At 40.3% G+C, this 13,160-nt stretch overlaps 1 protein-coding gene across 21 annotated transcripts in view; it reads right to left on the bottom strand.

Moving 5' to 3' along the window:
- Nucleotides 1–13,160, bottom strand: part of itpr1b (inositol 1,4,5-trisphosphate receptor, type 1b) — an 88,225-nt gene that overhangs the window by 57,307 nt on the left and 17,758 nt on the right. For 13 of the 21 annotated variants that reach the window (XM_034868673.1, XM_034868683.1, XM_034868672.1 and 10 more), the window contains exons 9-35: nucleotides 12,953–13,099; nucleotides 12,691–12,795; nucleotides 12,197–12,241; nucleotides 12,056–12,085; nucleotides 11,364–11,518; nucleotides 7,818–7,917; nucleotides 7,567–7,727; nucleotides 7,227–7,368; nucleotides 6,995–7,153; nucleotides 6,736–6,908; nucleotides 6,195–6,314; nucleotides 5,920–6,111; nucleotides 5,253–5,504; nucleotides 5,018–5,159; nucleotides 4,768–4,921; nucleotides 4,081–4,274; nucleotides 3,864–3,990; nucleotides 2,855–2,909; nucleotides 2,601–2,766; nucleotides 2,335–2,502; nucleotides 2,116–2,187; nucleotides 1,892–2,029; nucleotides 1,620–1,745; nucleotides 1,255–1,455; nucleotides 789–1,040; nucleotides 482–607; nucleotides 157–285 (exon numbers count right to left, since the gene is read on the bottom strand). In XM_034868673.1, the coding sequence (XP_034724564.1) occupies nucleotides 157–285; nucleotides 482–607; nucleotides 789–1,040; nucleotides 1,255–1,455; nucleotides 1,620–1,745; nucleotides 1,892–2,029; nucleotides 2,116–2,187; nucleotides 2,335–2,502; nucleotides 2,601–2,766; nucleotides 2,855–2,909; nucleotides 3,864–3,990; nucleotides 4,081–4,274; nucleotides 4,768–4,921; nucleotides 5,018–5,159; nucleotides 5,253–5,504; nucleotides 5,920–6,111; nucleotides 6,195–6,314; nucleotides 6,736–6,908; nucleotides 6,995–7,153; nucleotides 7,227–7,368; nucleotides 7,567–7,727; nucleotides 7,818–7,917; nucleotides 11,364–11,518; nucleotides 12,056–12,085; nucleotides 12,197–12,241; nucleotides 12,691–12,795; nucleotides 12,953–13,099 (3,831 nt within the window). The remainder of the gene's footprint in view (nucleotides 1–156; nucleotides 286–481; nucleotides 608–788; nucleotides 1,041–1,254; nucleotides 1,456–1,619; nucleotides 1,746–1,891; nucleotides 2,030–2,115; nucleotides 2,188–2,334; nucleotides 2,503–2,600; nucleotides 2,767–2,854; nucleotides 2,910–3,863; nucleotides 3,991–4,080; nucleotides 4,275–4,767; nucleotides 4,922–5,017; nucleotides 5,160–5,252; nucleotides 5,505–5,919; nucleotides 6,112–6,194; nucleotides 6,315–6,735; nucleotides 6,909–6,994; nucleotides 7,154–7,226; nucleotides 7,369–7,566; nucleotides 7,728–7,817; nucleotides 7,918–11,363; nucleotides 11,519–12,055; nucleotides 12,086–12,196; nucleotides 12,242–12,690; nucleotides 12,796–12,952; nucleotides 13,100–13,160) is intronic. The other 8 variants (XM_034868676.1, XM_034868682.1, XM_034868693.1 and 5 more) reach the window with 1 other exon arrangement.

Genomic DNA, 13,160 nt, shown 5'->3' with positions numbered 1-13,160 from the left:
TATATATATACATATGTATGTGTGTGTGTGTGTATGTGAGCAGGGTTTCTTTCTTAACTCAATTCAAGCATATACATGATGTATGGACTTTAAATGCCCATTGCAACACTGCTTGTATGTTTGTATTTCAAATGTTATGCTCCACATCTCCATTACCTGCAGGCTTGTGCTCTGGTCAGAGAACGGAGAGCTAAAGAAACATGTGACAATGCTCATGACTGTCTCCGTTACATAACGCTCCAGTATAGTATCTGCATGCTTCCGGTCACTGGTGTTGTTGCACACCTAGGCATGGACAGAAATGATATTAGAGAAAGATAATAAGTTACAGGTAATATGTTTATTGCATGCTGTGTTGACATAATCACCCAAACCCATGACATAATATGAAGCAGAACAGCAATTTCCCACTTTCCTTTGCACCCACATTGTCTAATCACAGTCGGACTCACTTTGAGATGTCAAATACATTGTGGCTTACCCTACAGATGTCCACGAGGAAGTTCTCAAACAGCTTCCACATATGGTTGGAGGTATAAATTTCCTTCATCTCCACCTCTGTGTCGACATAGCAGTGGTTCAGGAAGTTGATATAGGCAATCTTTACCTATTAGCATCCAAACAAAACAAAATTCAATAAGCCATATTTGTGATGGGTCGACTGGTGATCCATAAACAGAAAAAAATAAATAAAAAATGAATATTTTATATATATGTGTGTGTGTGTGTGTGTGTGTGTGTGTGTGTGTGTGTGTTTATTTGCTAAATGATTAACTCATTATTCATACTTCCGGGATACAGTCTTCGTGGGTGACGACTCGTACAATATCGTCCAGGGGCAACAGGGAATTACACTTGATCTCAGTGTAGACGTTCTTGCCCTCAGTGCAGACAGCCAGCAGTTCCACCAAGTGAATGTGGTACATTAGAGGGCTGTTTTCATCCATGCGGTCCCGCTCTGAACGCATCATCTGGACTAGGGTCTGGAAGGAGGCACGGTCGTTGTAGAAGACGAGTACGTCCTCGCCAGAGTTCACCAGCTGTGTGATGGAGATTCACAGTAGAGATTGCAGACTTATTTCCAAAGGATTACAGCACATCTGTCAGTTACCATTTCTGTCAGCATCATAAAACCTTAAAACCCTTTTTATTAACATTACTATCTGCTTTATTTTGAATCCCTATCTCCTATGTAGTAGATATTACTAGAGTTACAAATTTTCTATCTTCTGGTATTAAGATCATAGAACCAACCTCCGCCATGACAATGTCCTGACACTTCTTGATGAACTTATTCTCAGCCTTTACAATGGTCTGCAGGAACTTGAGATACTGGACATGTCGACCGTGAGTCTCAGTACAGTGGACAAAGTGCTGAACCACTCGTTCGTTGATCTCACTGCACAGCTGGAAGTTATTCATGAAGATGTGCTGCAGGGTGACTGCCTCTAGAATCTGAAAGGGTTGGAAAAGGGGACAAAAAGGGACAGTCCATGAAAATTAATAATGTGAAATGTGAATTTCAGATTTGTTTTACCAAAAGATAGTATTTTGGAAAATAAAAACTGGACCAACAAACCATACCCTTTGGGTAAACCTGAGATGATTGCACTACTCACCCCTGGGTTGAGAAACAGGTTGATATGCTTGTGGAGAAGAGTCTGATTTGGCTGATTCCCTGCACAGAAATTCTGCAGAAACTCGTGAGCCAGTTTCATGATCTCCTCCATCCGGATATCCTCACCCTAATCCAGATAACACAAAGTAGGACTTCCTTTTAATTTACATTACTTTAATGGGATACTGCAATGCAATGAGTAAAAGCTGTGCAACACTTTAAAACTTCCTAGTTATTCTGCAAGCGATACAATATTCAGCTGCAGTGTTGTACCTTCTCGTAGGGGATCTGCAGGAGCTCCAGCACTACACTGTGAGCTCCCATGTTCCTCAGGAGCCTCTGCTGCTGTTTCCTACTCTTCTTTCCTGAAATCCCCTCCTTGACACACAGCTTACTGAGACGCAGAAGAATCTAAAACAGCAGGAGAATTGTAATTGCATGCTACAAATCACAAACATGACTTTTTGAAAATTTGATTAATGTACAAATTAGCATACCTCTTTTACAACCCTGTAGTTGTAACTACTGGTGCTTTCTGACTTCTTCTTGTCTGAACCAGGTGAGTCTCCCTGTTAAACAAGCAATAAGGAGATGAAGTCCTTCATGTTTTACAGCTCTAATATAATCTATATTGGGGCACATTAGGCTTTTAATGATCTCTCTGTCTTTGTCGGTTCAACAAATGTTTTATGTTTTCATGTTCCCGTACACTGTACCTTATTTTTGTTTTCAGACTCTGAAGGTCCATCTCCGTCCATCCCATCTTCTCCTTGCCTCTTATAAACCCACAGTTCAGACTTCTCTACAATAGAACGCAGCTGGTCCAGATCGGACTTGATCTGCTTGTAGTTATCTACATCTTGACTGGTCACCAGCAGCTGAACCTACATTAAGGTGAAGAGTGTCAACAAGATTTGCATCAACTTAAACTTAATTTCAGAAAACCTTACATTTCTCAAGTTTTGCACTTCATACGGCCTACTTGTTTGAAGGCCATGAGGACTTCATGCCTCTGGCTGAAGTGTCTGAAGAGCAGGTGAAGAGCTCCAGACACAAGAGGAGGGTAATCATGCATGGTCAGGTGCAGCAGGACCCTTAGGAATGTTCGACCACCGTGGTCATCCAGGTCCAGCGGAAAGTTCTCCTCACTAAAACAGTCATTGGAACGGAAATTACTTTATCTTGCTTTGACTTATTTCATAATAGCTCAGGAAAGACTAGCAAGCTATGGATTACCTTCCTCCAAAAATCCCCTCTGCCTGTTCTTCAATGTTCTCAAAGTCAAGATTTCCTAGGAGTTATTAAAAAAATGATGAAATATTAAACTTTGAAGGAAGCAATTTTAACATTTATATGAGACAAAATGTTACATTACAATAAAATTGATATAGCAGCAAAAGCAAAAGGTGAAACAAATTCTCTGTTCTATTCAATGTCCCAGTAAGGAATGGCAGTGAGCCAGCATGCACATTAATAAGACCCTAGGGGCTCGTTTTGATGATCTAATCGCACAGCATGAAGCACAAGGCACAGGTGCATTTAAGGCATGTCCAAATCCACTTTTGCTAGTTTGAAAAAAAAATTTTGGTACGCTGGGCGCATGGTTCAAAAAGGGTTGTACTTAGTGTCTTCATTAATTTACAGGTGTGTTTTGGGCGTAACATGCAATAAACAAATCCGAGTGTCATCTCCCATTCCTAAGCGCACTTGAGTGGACTCCGCCATCATAATAGCGATCCACCAAGGTAGGCGGATTGCTATTATGATGGCGGATTTGCACAGTAGTATTTTTTATGTAATAAGCATAGTGTGCATGTGTTGTGCATAAGCCTTGGTGCATTTTACTAATGCTCTGTTTGATTTTTGTTGGTCAAAAGGAGCAATCACTTTCTGCTACCGCAAGATTGCAATACACCAAGAATTCACCTGAACACACCTCCCTGTAAGACCAGCACATCTATGGGTGCAAAGATGGGTACAGGTGCATTTGCAATTTAAACGATATAGGAGCAGGACGGAAAATTAATAACTGCGTCAATCTTAAAATAGCAAACACACTCGCGTCAGGCTTTGCGCCGCGCCGCGCAAGGTGCAAGATAGGGCCCTAGAACTGGCTCACCTCAATGGAATGCACTCGTTATTTATGGTACTAATCACACCTCTGTTTTTATTGCTATGACAAGCCACAGTGATTGATGTAAAAAAGAAAAGGAAAAAAAGCCAATTAAATAAAGCGGCATCTTACCTGTGACATTATTAGATCCGTTCTGACTAGCAGAGTTGTCTGCTTGTGGGTTGTTCTCATCAAACTCACGTTTGAAAATACAAAGCAGGCAGGAGATCCTGTAGTCTAGCCGTTCATTCAAAATGAACTAAAAGAAAAGACAAAAAAGGTTACAACAAAAAAAAGGAAACAAAGTGTTTTGCAGTCAAGTACCAGAACCAGTTTCCTGATGTCCCACCTGTAGTATCTCAATGACTTTGAGCTTTGTGTCCATGACCATGATGTCTTCTCTCTCTGGTTCAATCTGTGTTTTAACCACATCTCCCTCAGGCTGATGAGTTGGTGTGGTGGGCAACAAACCGCCTCCTCGCAGCACTACCTGGGTCATCAACTCCCCGACTCCATGAATGGACTTCATCACATTACTGCCAGCTACGGGACAAGCAGAAGCAGACAGTAATAACACTCAGAGCTACAGAAATGATAAATATTTGTGTGGACTGATCTTACTTGTTTTGAGTTTGGATAAAAAAAGGTCACAGTGAATTATCAGCAAAGAAATGAAAATGTATTTGAAGAGAATGATATTTGTAATATGGTTAAAAGGTCACTTTTAAAATAAATTAAAAAAAGAAAAAAGAAAAAAGTTTTTAAAAAAAAGACTTCACTAACCCATTTTAACCCATAAGGCCGCATATTATGAAGAATTAGTCGTGACCTGTTTAAATTGCAGGAATTGTTTCTGTACATACAAAATGAGCCCTTGACAGTTATCAAAATTAATTCTTTCACACTAAGGAAAAGAAACTGAAAATTAATAACGGAAATCTTGGCTTTCTTTGTATGTTGATACAACATCTAAGTTAGAAAAGGAAAACATTATTCCCTGATATACAGTAAGCATAAAAAGGAGCTGGAGTTTTACCTTTGCTTTCCTCTCCCTTCTCAATCTTGTTGATGGGGTAAATGGTGCTGACATGTACACAGTCTAAAATGTTCAGTAAGATCTTGGTCAGTCGAAGTAGGTCGCTAAAGTTGTAGAAACCAAAGTATATGAGGTTCCTAGCCAGGTTCACTACCTATGGACAAGAAAATTCAGACTCATGATTTATAATTCAATAAAACAACTGTGTGACTTTTTCATCTGCTCATACCACCAAACAAAGAGGCAGTACCTCAAAGGTAAGCTTGTTTTTCTCCTTGTCAGTGAAGGGGATGTTCTGTGACACCACTTCTCTCAGGTAGTTCTCCACAAAATCCATTGTGAGGCAGAAGCGCTCTTTGATCTCATCTCTGGTGGTTCCATCGTTGTCATAGCTGGGTATGAAGGAGGAATACATCTAAGAGATGCTGGGACATCTTTAGAATTGCAGTACAAGTCAATTTATATTATCCATGGGATATACTCACTCATCAATAGCAATCTTAGAGGGAATCTCAGACCAAAGACGGGCATATTTGACAGGTGTGACCTGCTCCTGAGGGTCACGGTCCACATGCATGTGCAGCATCAGGCGGCAGAAAGACGCCCGAAGGTCAAAGGGCAGGTCTTCATCAGACATACAGCGCAGGATCAAATCCACATCCAGCTGACCAGAAATCTTGTTGATAGCCAGGTACTGGCGGTCCAGACACATCCGAGCAAAGAGGTTGAGCTGGCACCTGTAAGGAATTATTATGTGAGTTTGGACTACAGTAGTTTTGTGTCATAAAAAAAAAAAAAAGAAAAAAAAAAGAAAAAAATCTGAATAGAGTTACTGTCACATTCCAAATCCTTGAATATTACATTGTCCATGTGTGGTGTTATTTTGTTTTTTGGAAAGAATTAATGCAAGTTAAATATTTAAAAATTAAAGGCAGAAGATCTTGGTTTGAAAACAATATTTTAAAACTTCACTTTAAACTTTAATTTTAAAAAAACTTTAAGTTTATTTGAACCAGACATGTGGTTGTTTTGGATTCTACTGCACTACATTACCTTCCTTTAACAAACACTCCCTTCAGATTCATGTTTGAATGAGTCCAACATGATTTTACAACAATGTATATGTTTTGTGTATTATCAAAGATATCTCACCTATAGTAGCTGACCACCTCCAGGTCATCCTTCTGACCCTCCTTTGCATCCTGAGCCAACTCCCGGACACTCTTACTCCGGATCTCCTTACAATTGTCTTTCCAGAACAGCCAGACCTCCTCTTCATCCTCTGCCTCCACTGGAATATCTTCAATTGTTGTTGTCTCGATCTCAAACCTCGACAGGACCAATCTGGTGAACAGCAGAAATGTTACTTTCTGTGTACGTTTCAGTTTAGCAAAAAATCTAATAATGAAGACAAATGAGAAGCTAACTTGGTTTCAATGAGAATGTCAGCATTGGTAGGGTCCAGTACTGCATTGCAGATGAGCTCCTGTGTCACAGGGATGGACTTTTGCATTGACACGCAGAGATCTGAGAGGTAGTCTAGAAACCTGTGAACATATTACAATAAATTAAATTTTTCACAGGTATTAGGGGAGTTAAGAGATATGCATGGTCAATTCAGATTATATTACAACCTATGTCAGGACCTAGGGTAAAATTGTTCTCAGGACAATAACAGTTCAAATTGTGAGACCGTCCCTTGTCCAAGCTTCTGGATCAACCTGATTCACATATCCGTACTTTACAGGACACAACCCAAGCACACACTCTCAGCAAACTCTCAGCAAATGATTTGCGGTGCCAAGGTCATGCACAAGCAGTTCCACTCATACTCCTCTGCACACATTTACATAGATTTATATTCCTCAAGAACTGTTATACAAACAAATCTGACCCAAACTGGCCACAGCCACTTTCTATGCCAGTTTAGGATACCAGCCAGGGCCTGCCCCTTCCTGTGAGCCTCACCTCGGCTCCCGGTTCTTCCTCACTAGAGTCACAAATGTGTCTATCTCGGCAGCAGTGATGTGTTTCTCCAGCAGCTTCCGGTTGTTATGGAGCAGAGCTGTTATTGTGTCTTCTGCCAACACATCATATCCTATCTGCTTCTGCATGAAGCGGAATTGTTTAGCTATGTATTCCTGTAAAGACGAGGACACGGGATGATTTACTGCAAAGAAAAGGCCAAAGTACTAGGGGTCAGAGTGATGTTGTTGGGTCCACCTACCTGGTTCTTCCTGTAATCCTGCTGAGAATGTCGTAACACTCTGTAGCAAAGCCTGCAAATATGTCTAAACGGAGCGTGGCGCTGGTCTCCAAGCTCCTCCAGTCGCAGCATGGGACCATCGCCACTGTCTGTGAAGGGGGCTTGGAGGAGTTTGAAAATCTGAAATGGAGAATTGTAACACTTGAAAATGTAGTTAATCACAAACTTTAAATCAGTACAGTAAAAGACAAACCTGCTTAAGGATATTTTGCTCTCTCATGAGTTTCTGTCTTTCTCTGTTGGGTTTGTTAACCATGATCTCCAAAACATCCTGCCCACTGTTGGGGATGTCCACCACAAAGAAAACTAGATCCTCCAGCAGCTTGGTGACAAACCTGAAGAGTGTACACATGCAAGTGTACAAGTCAAACACAAAACACTAAAACATTACAGACCTCTTTATAAAAACTGAATTTCTTTTAGAAATGTAGTAGCTACTTGTAGCTAGTGATATCTAGGAGTCTTTTTATTCATTACTTCCAAATGTAACGAATGTGTATGTATAGAAACACTATACCCGCCCCCTCATTTACCTTCTTTCATTTTGTGTAATGGTTCCCTTTTCAAGCTTGCCAGCGATGGATGCCAGCACTTTACTTGCGTCATTGGCAAAGTCCAAATCACGCACTTCTGCTGGTGGCACTGGGACAATGGCAAAAGCTTCCTTGTCCTCTTTTACTGCTGATGTTCCAATCTGGAGAAAAAAAGATATATAGTTTTTAGTGAATCTGTTTAGAAAACCTCAGTCGTACAGTACATCCTGACCTAGGCGTCAGCTACTCACCCTCAACATAACAGGTTTCTCCTCCTCTTTGTCAATGGGGTTGTTGGTGCTGTGAACCCATGTGTTGGTGCACAAGTGTCTTAGCCTCACATAGGAACTCCTAACAGGAAAGAGGGGAAAAAAGAGGCAATTTTCTGAGATGATAAAATAATGAATTAAGCTGGAGGGCAAAAGAACTGTTTCAAACTGCTTGGAAAATCTGACTGAGAAGTTATATGTTTGATCCCTGAAAGAACCAGATTGGCCATTGGTCCTATTAAAGTGTCCTTTTGACTTGTTTAACTTTTGACCAGTGGAAATGCCTTGACTTGGATGGCTACCGATCTATATTTTCCTTTCGTGAGTCACTGATTTCTAAGATGTTCTTATTGGAGCTGTGTTTGTGCGGGACTAATCAGAAGACATATGCTAGCAGGTTTGACAGGCTCATTAAGCTGTGTTGCTCCATAGATTTTTGATTTTAGACGGACCATGAGCTTTCCCCTACAGCCACTCTAATAGATAAATTTAAACTGATTACACAAGACATCTTATAATCTAACAGACAATTAAACACTTTAATTGTTTGATCCAATGGGCTTTTCTCCAGCACCATACCAGGAACAAACAAATGTGTACAGTATAAAACGTAGAGAAGAACATCAGAACGGTCGATTATAGCATGTCATAATCCCCTCCCCCCTTCCTTTCTTTCCCTCACCATCTTGTGTCTGTCCGTCTACTCTGCCCTATTTACAGTTTCTTTCAATTGCTAGATGACAGTGGGCACAACTAGAGTAGCATGTGCAAAACTCAAAACTACAGTCTGTTCAGCAGCAGTTCATGTGGACCAAACTCTAGTTCCTTTTTCATTGCTTGAACACAATTTTCAAAGCTCTACACACTTGTGCCATGGCTTAACCACAACCTGCACAACACAGTGGATTTAAAGCACTTTGTTAAAATGCTAACACACTGCTATCCAAACTGTGAACCACACATTCAAAACAGAATAGATTTCAGTCAGGCGCCTATTAAACACTGTTGATTACAATTTTAGCTGAAAGCCCAAGCCGGTGTCTTATTTTAGACTAGTTAGTGAACATAATACATAAATTCATAAATTACTAGAGACAACATACTATATTGAAGCAAACTGCTGATTTTCCTTCCTTCTTGTTTAACTTGCGTAAAATTGTTTCATTAGAAAATCTACAGTAAATCTTTTCTTTAAAGAAACTATTGAGGAGTCTACGGTCACTCAAACTGTAAAGATGAAAGGTTTGTAATTTCTGTATTGGTGTTTGATGCTAGTGTTTTTACTCTGTGTGTTCTGAGTGACAGTGTGTGTTATCTCAGTGAGGATTGTTCATAGTGTTTGGCTGCACTGAGCCTGTTTTCAGACGTGTGTTAAGAGTTGTGTTGCTTAGGAGGAGTCTTGCCGGAAATGTGAACTGTTTAGCTCAGGTGACTGTTGGTAGTGCAGACTGCAGTTTGAGTAGCTTCAGTTGTTTAGCAAACAAAAAAAACTGTAATAAAGCCAAAATGCCCTCAAAAACCCACTGTTGTAGAACATCAAATCCCTACCTGTCAACTATGCTGCTTTCTTAAACTCTCCAGTGAGAAAATATTAGTTTGTGTAGAGTTCTGGTCCATTAAATCAGCTGCTGGTTTTCAAACATTAATGTAACACAGATGTCTGTGTATCAGTCCTCTTTGTGTGTGTGTGTGTGTGTGTGTGTGTGTGTGTGAGATTTACTGTATTTCCCACACCAATACAGTAACTAGAACATGATGTGTCCAATTTACATCCATTAAGGAGACACAATATTTTAACACCGTCCAAAACCCCACGACCCTTTTCTAGGGTCTCATAAAACAATAATAGTATGATCATAAATCAACACCTCTCTGAAACATTACCAAAAAAATGGAAGATTATGATCAAAGATAGGATTTATTGCATTAGATATGTGCACCTAATAATGTGGTAAGGTGGAACAGTGTATATTGGTATATCAGTTTCAATCCTTGCTATTCAGAAACAAGGAGCATTGTATTTAAACAAACCTCCAAAGTAGGAAAGAGACTGCTTACAATGGCTTCCTCAGCACAATGTCTAGCATTACGGATTAGCCAGCAGTGACATTTAAAGTATCATCTCAACTCCATTAAGCACTTAACCTTCACACATAGTAAAGTCTGAGCCAACTACGTCTTTCATACCAGCTGCACATGTGTACGAGTAGGTAGGTGTGTGTGTGTGTGTGTGTGTGTGTGTGTGTGTGTGTGTGAGTGTGTGTTGTTGTTGTTGTTGTTGTTGTTGTTGTTGTTAGGCATTCAGGAAATACAGCAGACATAGCCATATTCTTGGCAGGCATTACGTAAACGCCTACTGAAGCTAACAGGCTTACCTTTGTGTACCGGTTCTGCAAGAGATTAATTGGTCCCCTTGCTAAAGTTTGAGGGACAGGGTTATTCCAGGTAGGAGAGGGAGGAGCTAAAAGTAGTAGGGTGCAGCAAGCAGGCACGCATGTGTCTATGGGACACAATGAAGGCTTTGACACAAGGTGTAGAGTCTCTGTTTTTATCTGATGTGTGGTGACATAGACAAGTGTACCATTGAAATTTTAGAACTACACATTCCCTCAAACACAATACTGTCAACAAGAATAAAGGGACAAAAAAGAGTCACATTACAAATTTACAGTCAGTCACCCTATAAATAGAGGTACACAGGTCAACCAACACATCATGACAAAGAAAGTGCTTTTATCTACAAGTCCCCACATCATTTTCATACTAAGTACAACTGTGAGTTTTACCATTATCAAATATTTTGCAACATCAAATCTATTTTGAACTAGCCTGAGTAAATAGCAGAATTCAGATTAAACATCTTGCCAGATGTTGTGTTTGTGGTTTTTGCTGAGAAATGTAAAGTGTCTTACGTGGAATTTTGAAATGTAGTTTCTATACGCTACTTTCAGTGATTGCAATGGTTTTCTGTACATTGACATTCACGCACACTGAGACACACAAATATAATCTCTTTACTGAAACCACACGGAAGAATCTTTTATTTGAATGTCAAGTCAATAATTGACCAGAACAAGCAGCTGGTAACCAAGGCATTGCGGACCATACATAACAAAGTGTCCTTGTTTGTAGTTGCAAAACCAAACTAACTCATCACCTCAGAAACTGCTTTCCTAATAGTGCCAGACATTCCCCTTCAACTCTACACATGAGTCAAATCTTTACTGATGCAATTTTGCTGTAGTCTTGAAGTTCTCTGACATTGTCTCTGATATTAAGTATCACTTCTTAGAAGTCTCTGGCATGTTTGTACACTGGTGCACGTATTTAACAGCAATTTTATATAAACTAACCAACATGTTTTACCCTGTGTAATTAGAGGTAGAGGAGAGAAGATCATCATGTTTGAATCCTTAGAGGTCATGCTCTACCTCTGAAATATTTGAATGTTATGCCAATTTTAAATTACTCTAGGCCCTCCAGAAGAAATACTGTATGTTTGCTGTGTGGGTTTACTATACATTGTACCTGGGCACCATGGAGTCCCCGCCTCTTAGAGTGGTAGGGTCCAGCTCAAAGATGGAGGAGATGTCCATGCCATCCGGAACTGGCACCAACGTATACATTATCTTCTCCTGCGGCGCTCGCAGACGACCTCTTAAAGCTTCATTATCTGCATCCAGCTAGAGAAAGAAAACATGCAGTGAGAGAGAGCAAAGTTTATGCCACGCTCTCAATCCTCAACCATGATGAGGCCAAGGTGTATGCATTTTTTTTACTTAACCTATTTGTCACCTCTGAAGCTGATTTTAAACATTAGCTCTCACTCTGAAGTAGTGCAAGCCAGTGAAAATATACTTGAGCCATCACCACAGACTGTTGGGCCCCTGTTGGCACGTAGTTGAAAACTACAGATACACACAACATCTCTGTTAGTATCAGAATGGTTTGTACAAATCTGCCGCCTAGTTGTGGTTTTCACTGAGACATATCAGCTGAGATGATGCCATGGTGACACCATGTGGTGATCTATTGCTACTAAAATGAAGGCACACAACCTAGATGCAAGTCGACAAATTTGATTGGAAGAAAAGGGTTGTTAATAATAAAGGGTGCCGAGAGATAAATTGTACAGCAAAGCAGCAAAGACTGTATGTGCAGAGATGAAAATGATTTTTCTGCTAGGTTGCTGCAGCCAAACAAAGATTTTATGACAGTACCTGGAAATTAAAGGGTGTAAAGTCCACCACCTGGAGTAGAGAGCAAAGATCCAGCACATAATTGAACAGATTAGATCAATAGAGGTAGGGCAACCAGCATGACGTTGCTAAGCACTCAGAGGAGAAGAGGCTATGTCTTACCGAGGACCGTTGCTCAGCACTCTCCTCCTCAAAGTCTGGATTCACCTGGGAAACACACTTGCATGTTAAATATCTACTTTAAATTTTGGTCACTGCAACAGGGCTTCCAATTAACCTGTATGTCTACACAGTTGCCACACGGCTCTCTAGACCAACCATGTCAGATTACTCATAGTACAACTGACTAAAGGTCTGTCTACACCAGGAATGATAACTATAACCATAACCATAACTATAACAATGTGAGCATTGCTCTAAAAGTGATCCCAACAATATTGTTCTCCATTGTTGTCGTTATAGTTGTGGTGTGGATTCTGCCACCCACTGGGGTTAGAACAATATTTAAAACTACAGATTTATAGTTATTGTTACAGTAATTGTTCTTGGTTGTTATACTATTATGTCAGGTACAAACTCTATGAAAGGCAATTAACAGTACGCAGGTATAGCATTTTAACAGTGTGAGATAAAATGGTAAAGAAGTTAACACACACCTGACCCACCTCAGCAGCCAAATACCACCCTGTGGCCAAGTGTTTAAACCTGAACAAGCTGTTCCAGTAGCCTGCACCTCCCCTACATGGGTCATGGTGGACCACCTGGCAATAGCAAATGATATGGTTAAGAAGGCATGAAATAGCCTTATGTCGAACTGATACAAGGCTGCACAATTTAGAAATTAGTCATCTAGTTGATAAAAAAAAACAATGATAGGAATACACCAAAGCTTTTATCTGGAGAATGTGTTACACTAACCTCTACTTCCCACAGCGCTTTGCTGCTGGTGGCAGAAGTGGCAGACTGCCGGCCGGTTGTTCTAAGAAAAACATACTGCTTCTTTCTGTGGTCGTCACAAGTGAGGAATTTCTCCTGCTCTGCATGGAACAACCGAACTACATCACCCTGTCATTACACACACACACACACACACACACACACACACACACACACACACACACACACA

This window comes from Etheostoma cragini, chromosome 4, assembly GCF_013103735.1.
Source record: "Etheostoma cragini isolate CJK2018 chromosome 4, CSU_Ecrag_1.0, whole genome shotgun sequence".
Classification (NCBI taxonomy): Eukaryota; Metazoa; Chordata; class Actinopteri; order Perciformes; family Percidae; genus Etheostoma; species Etheostoma cragini.
The sequence above is the reverse complement of the archived record's forward strand: the minus strand, read 5'-3'. Positions and strand labels throughout refer to the sequence as shown.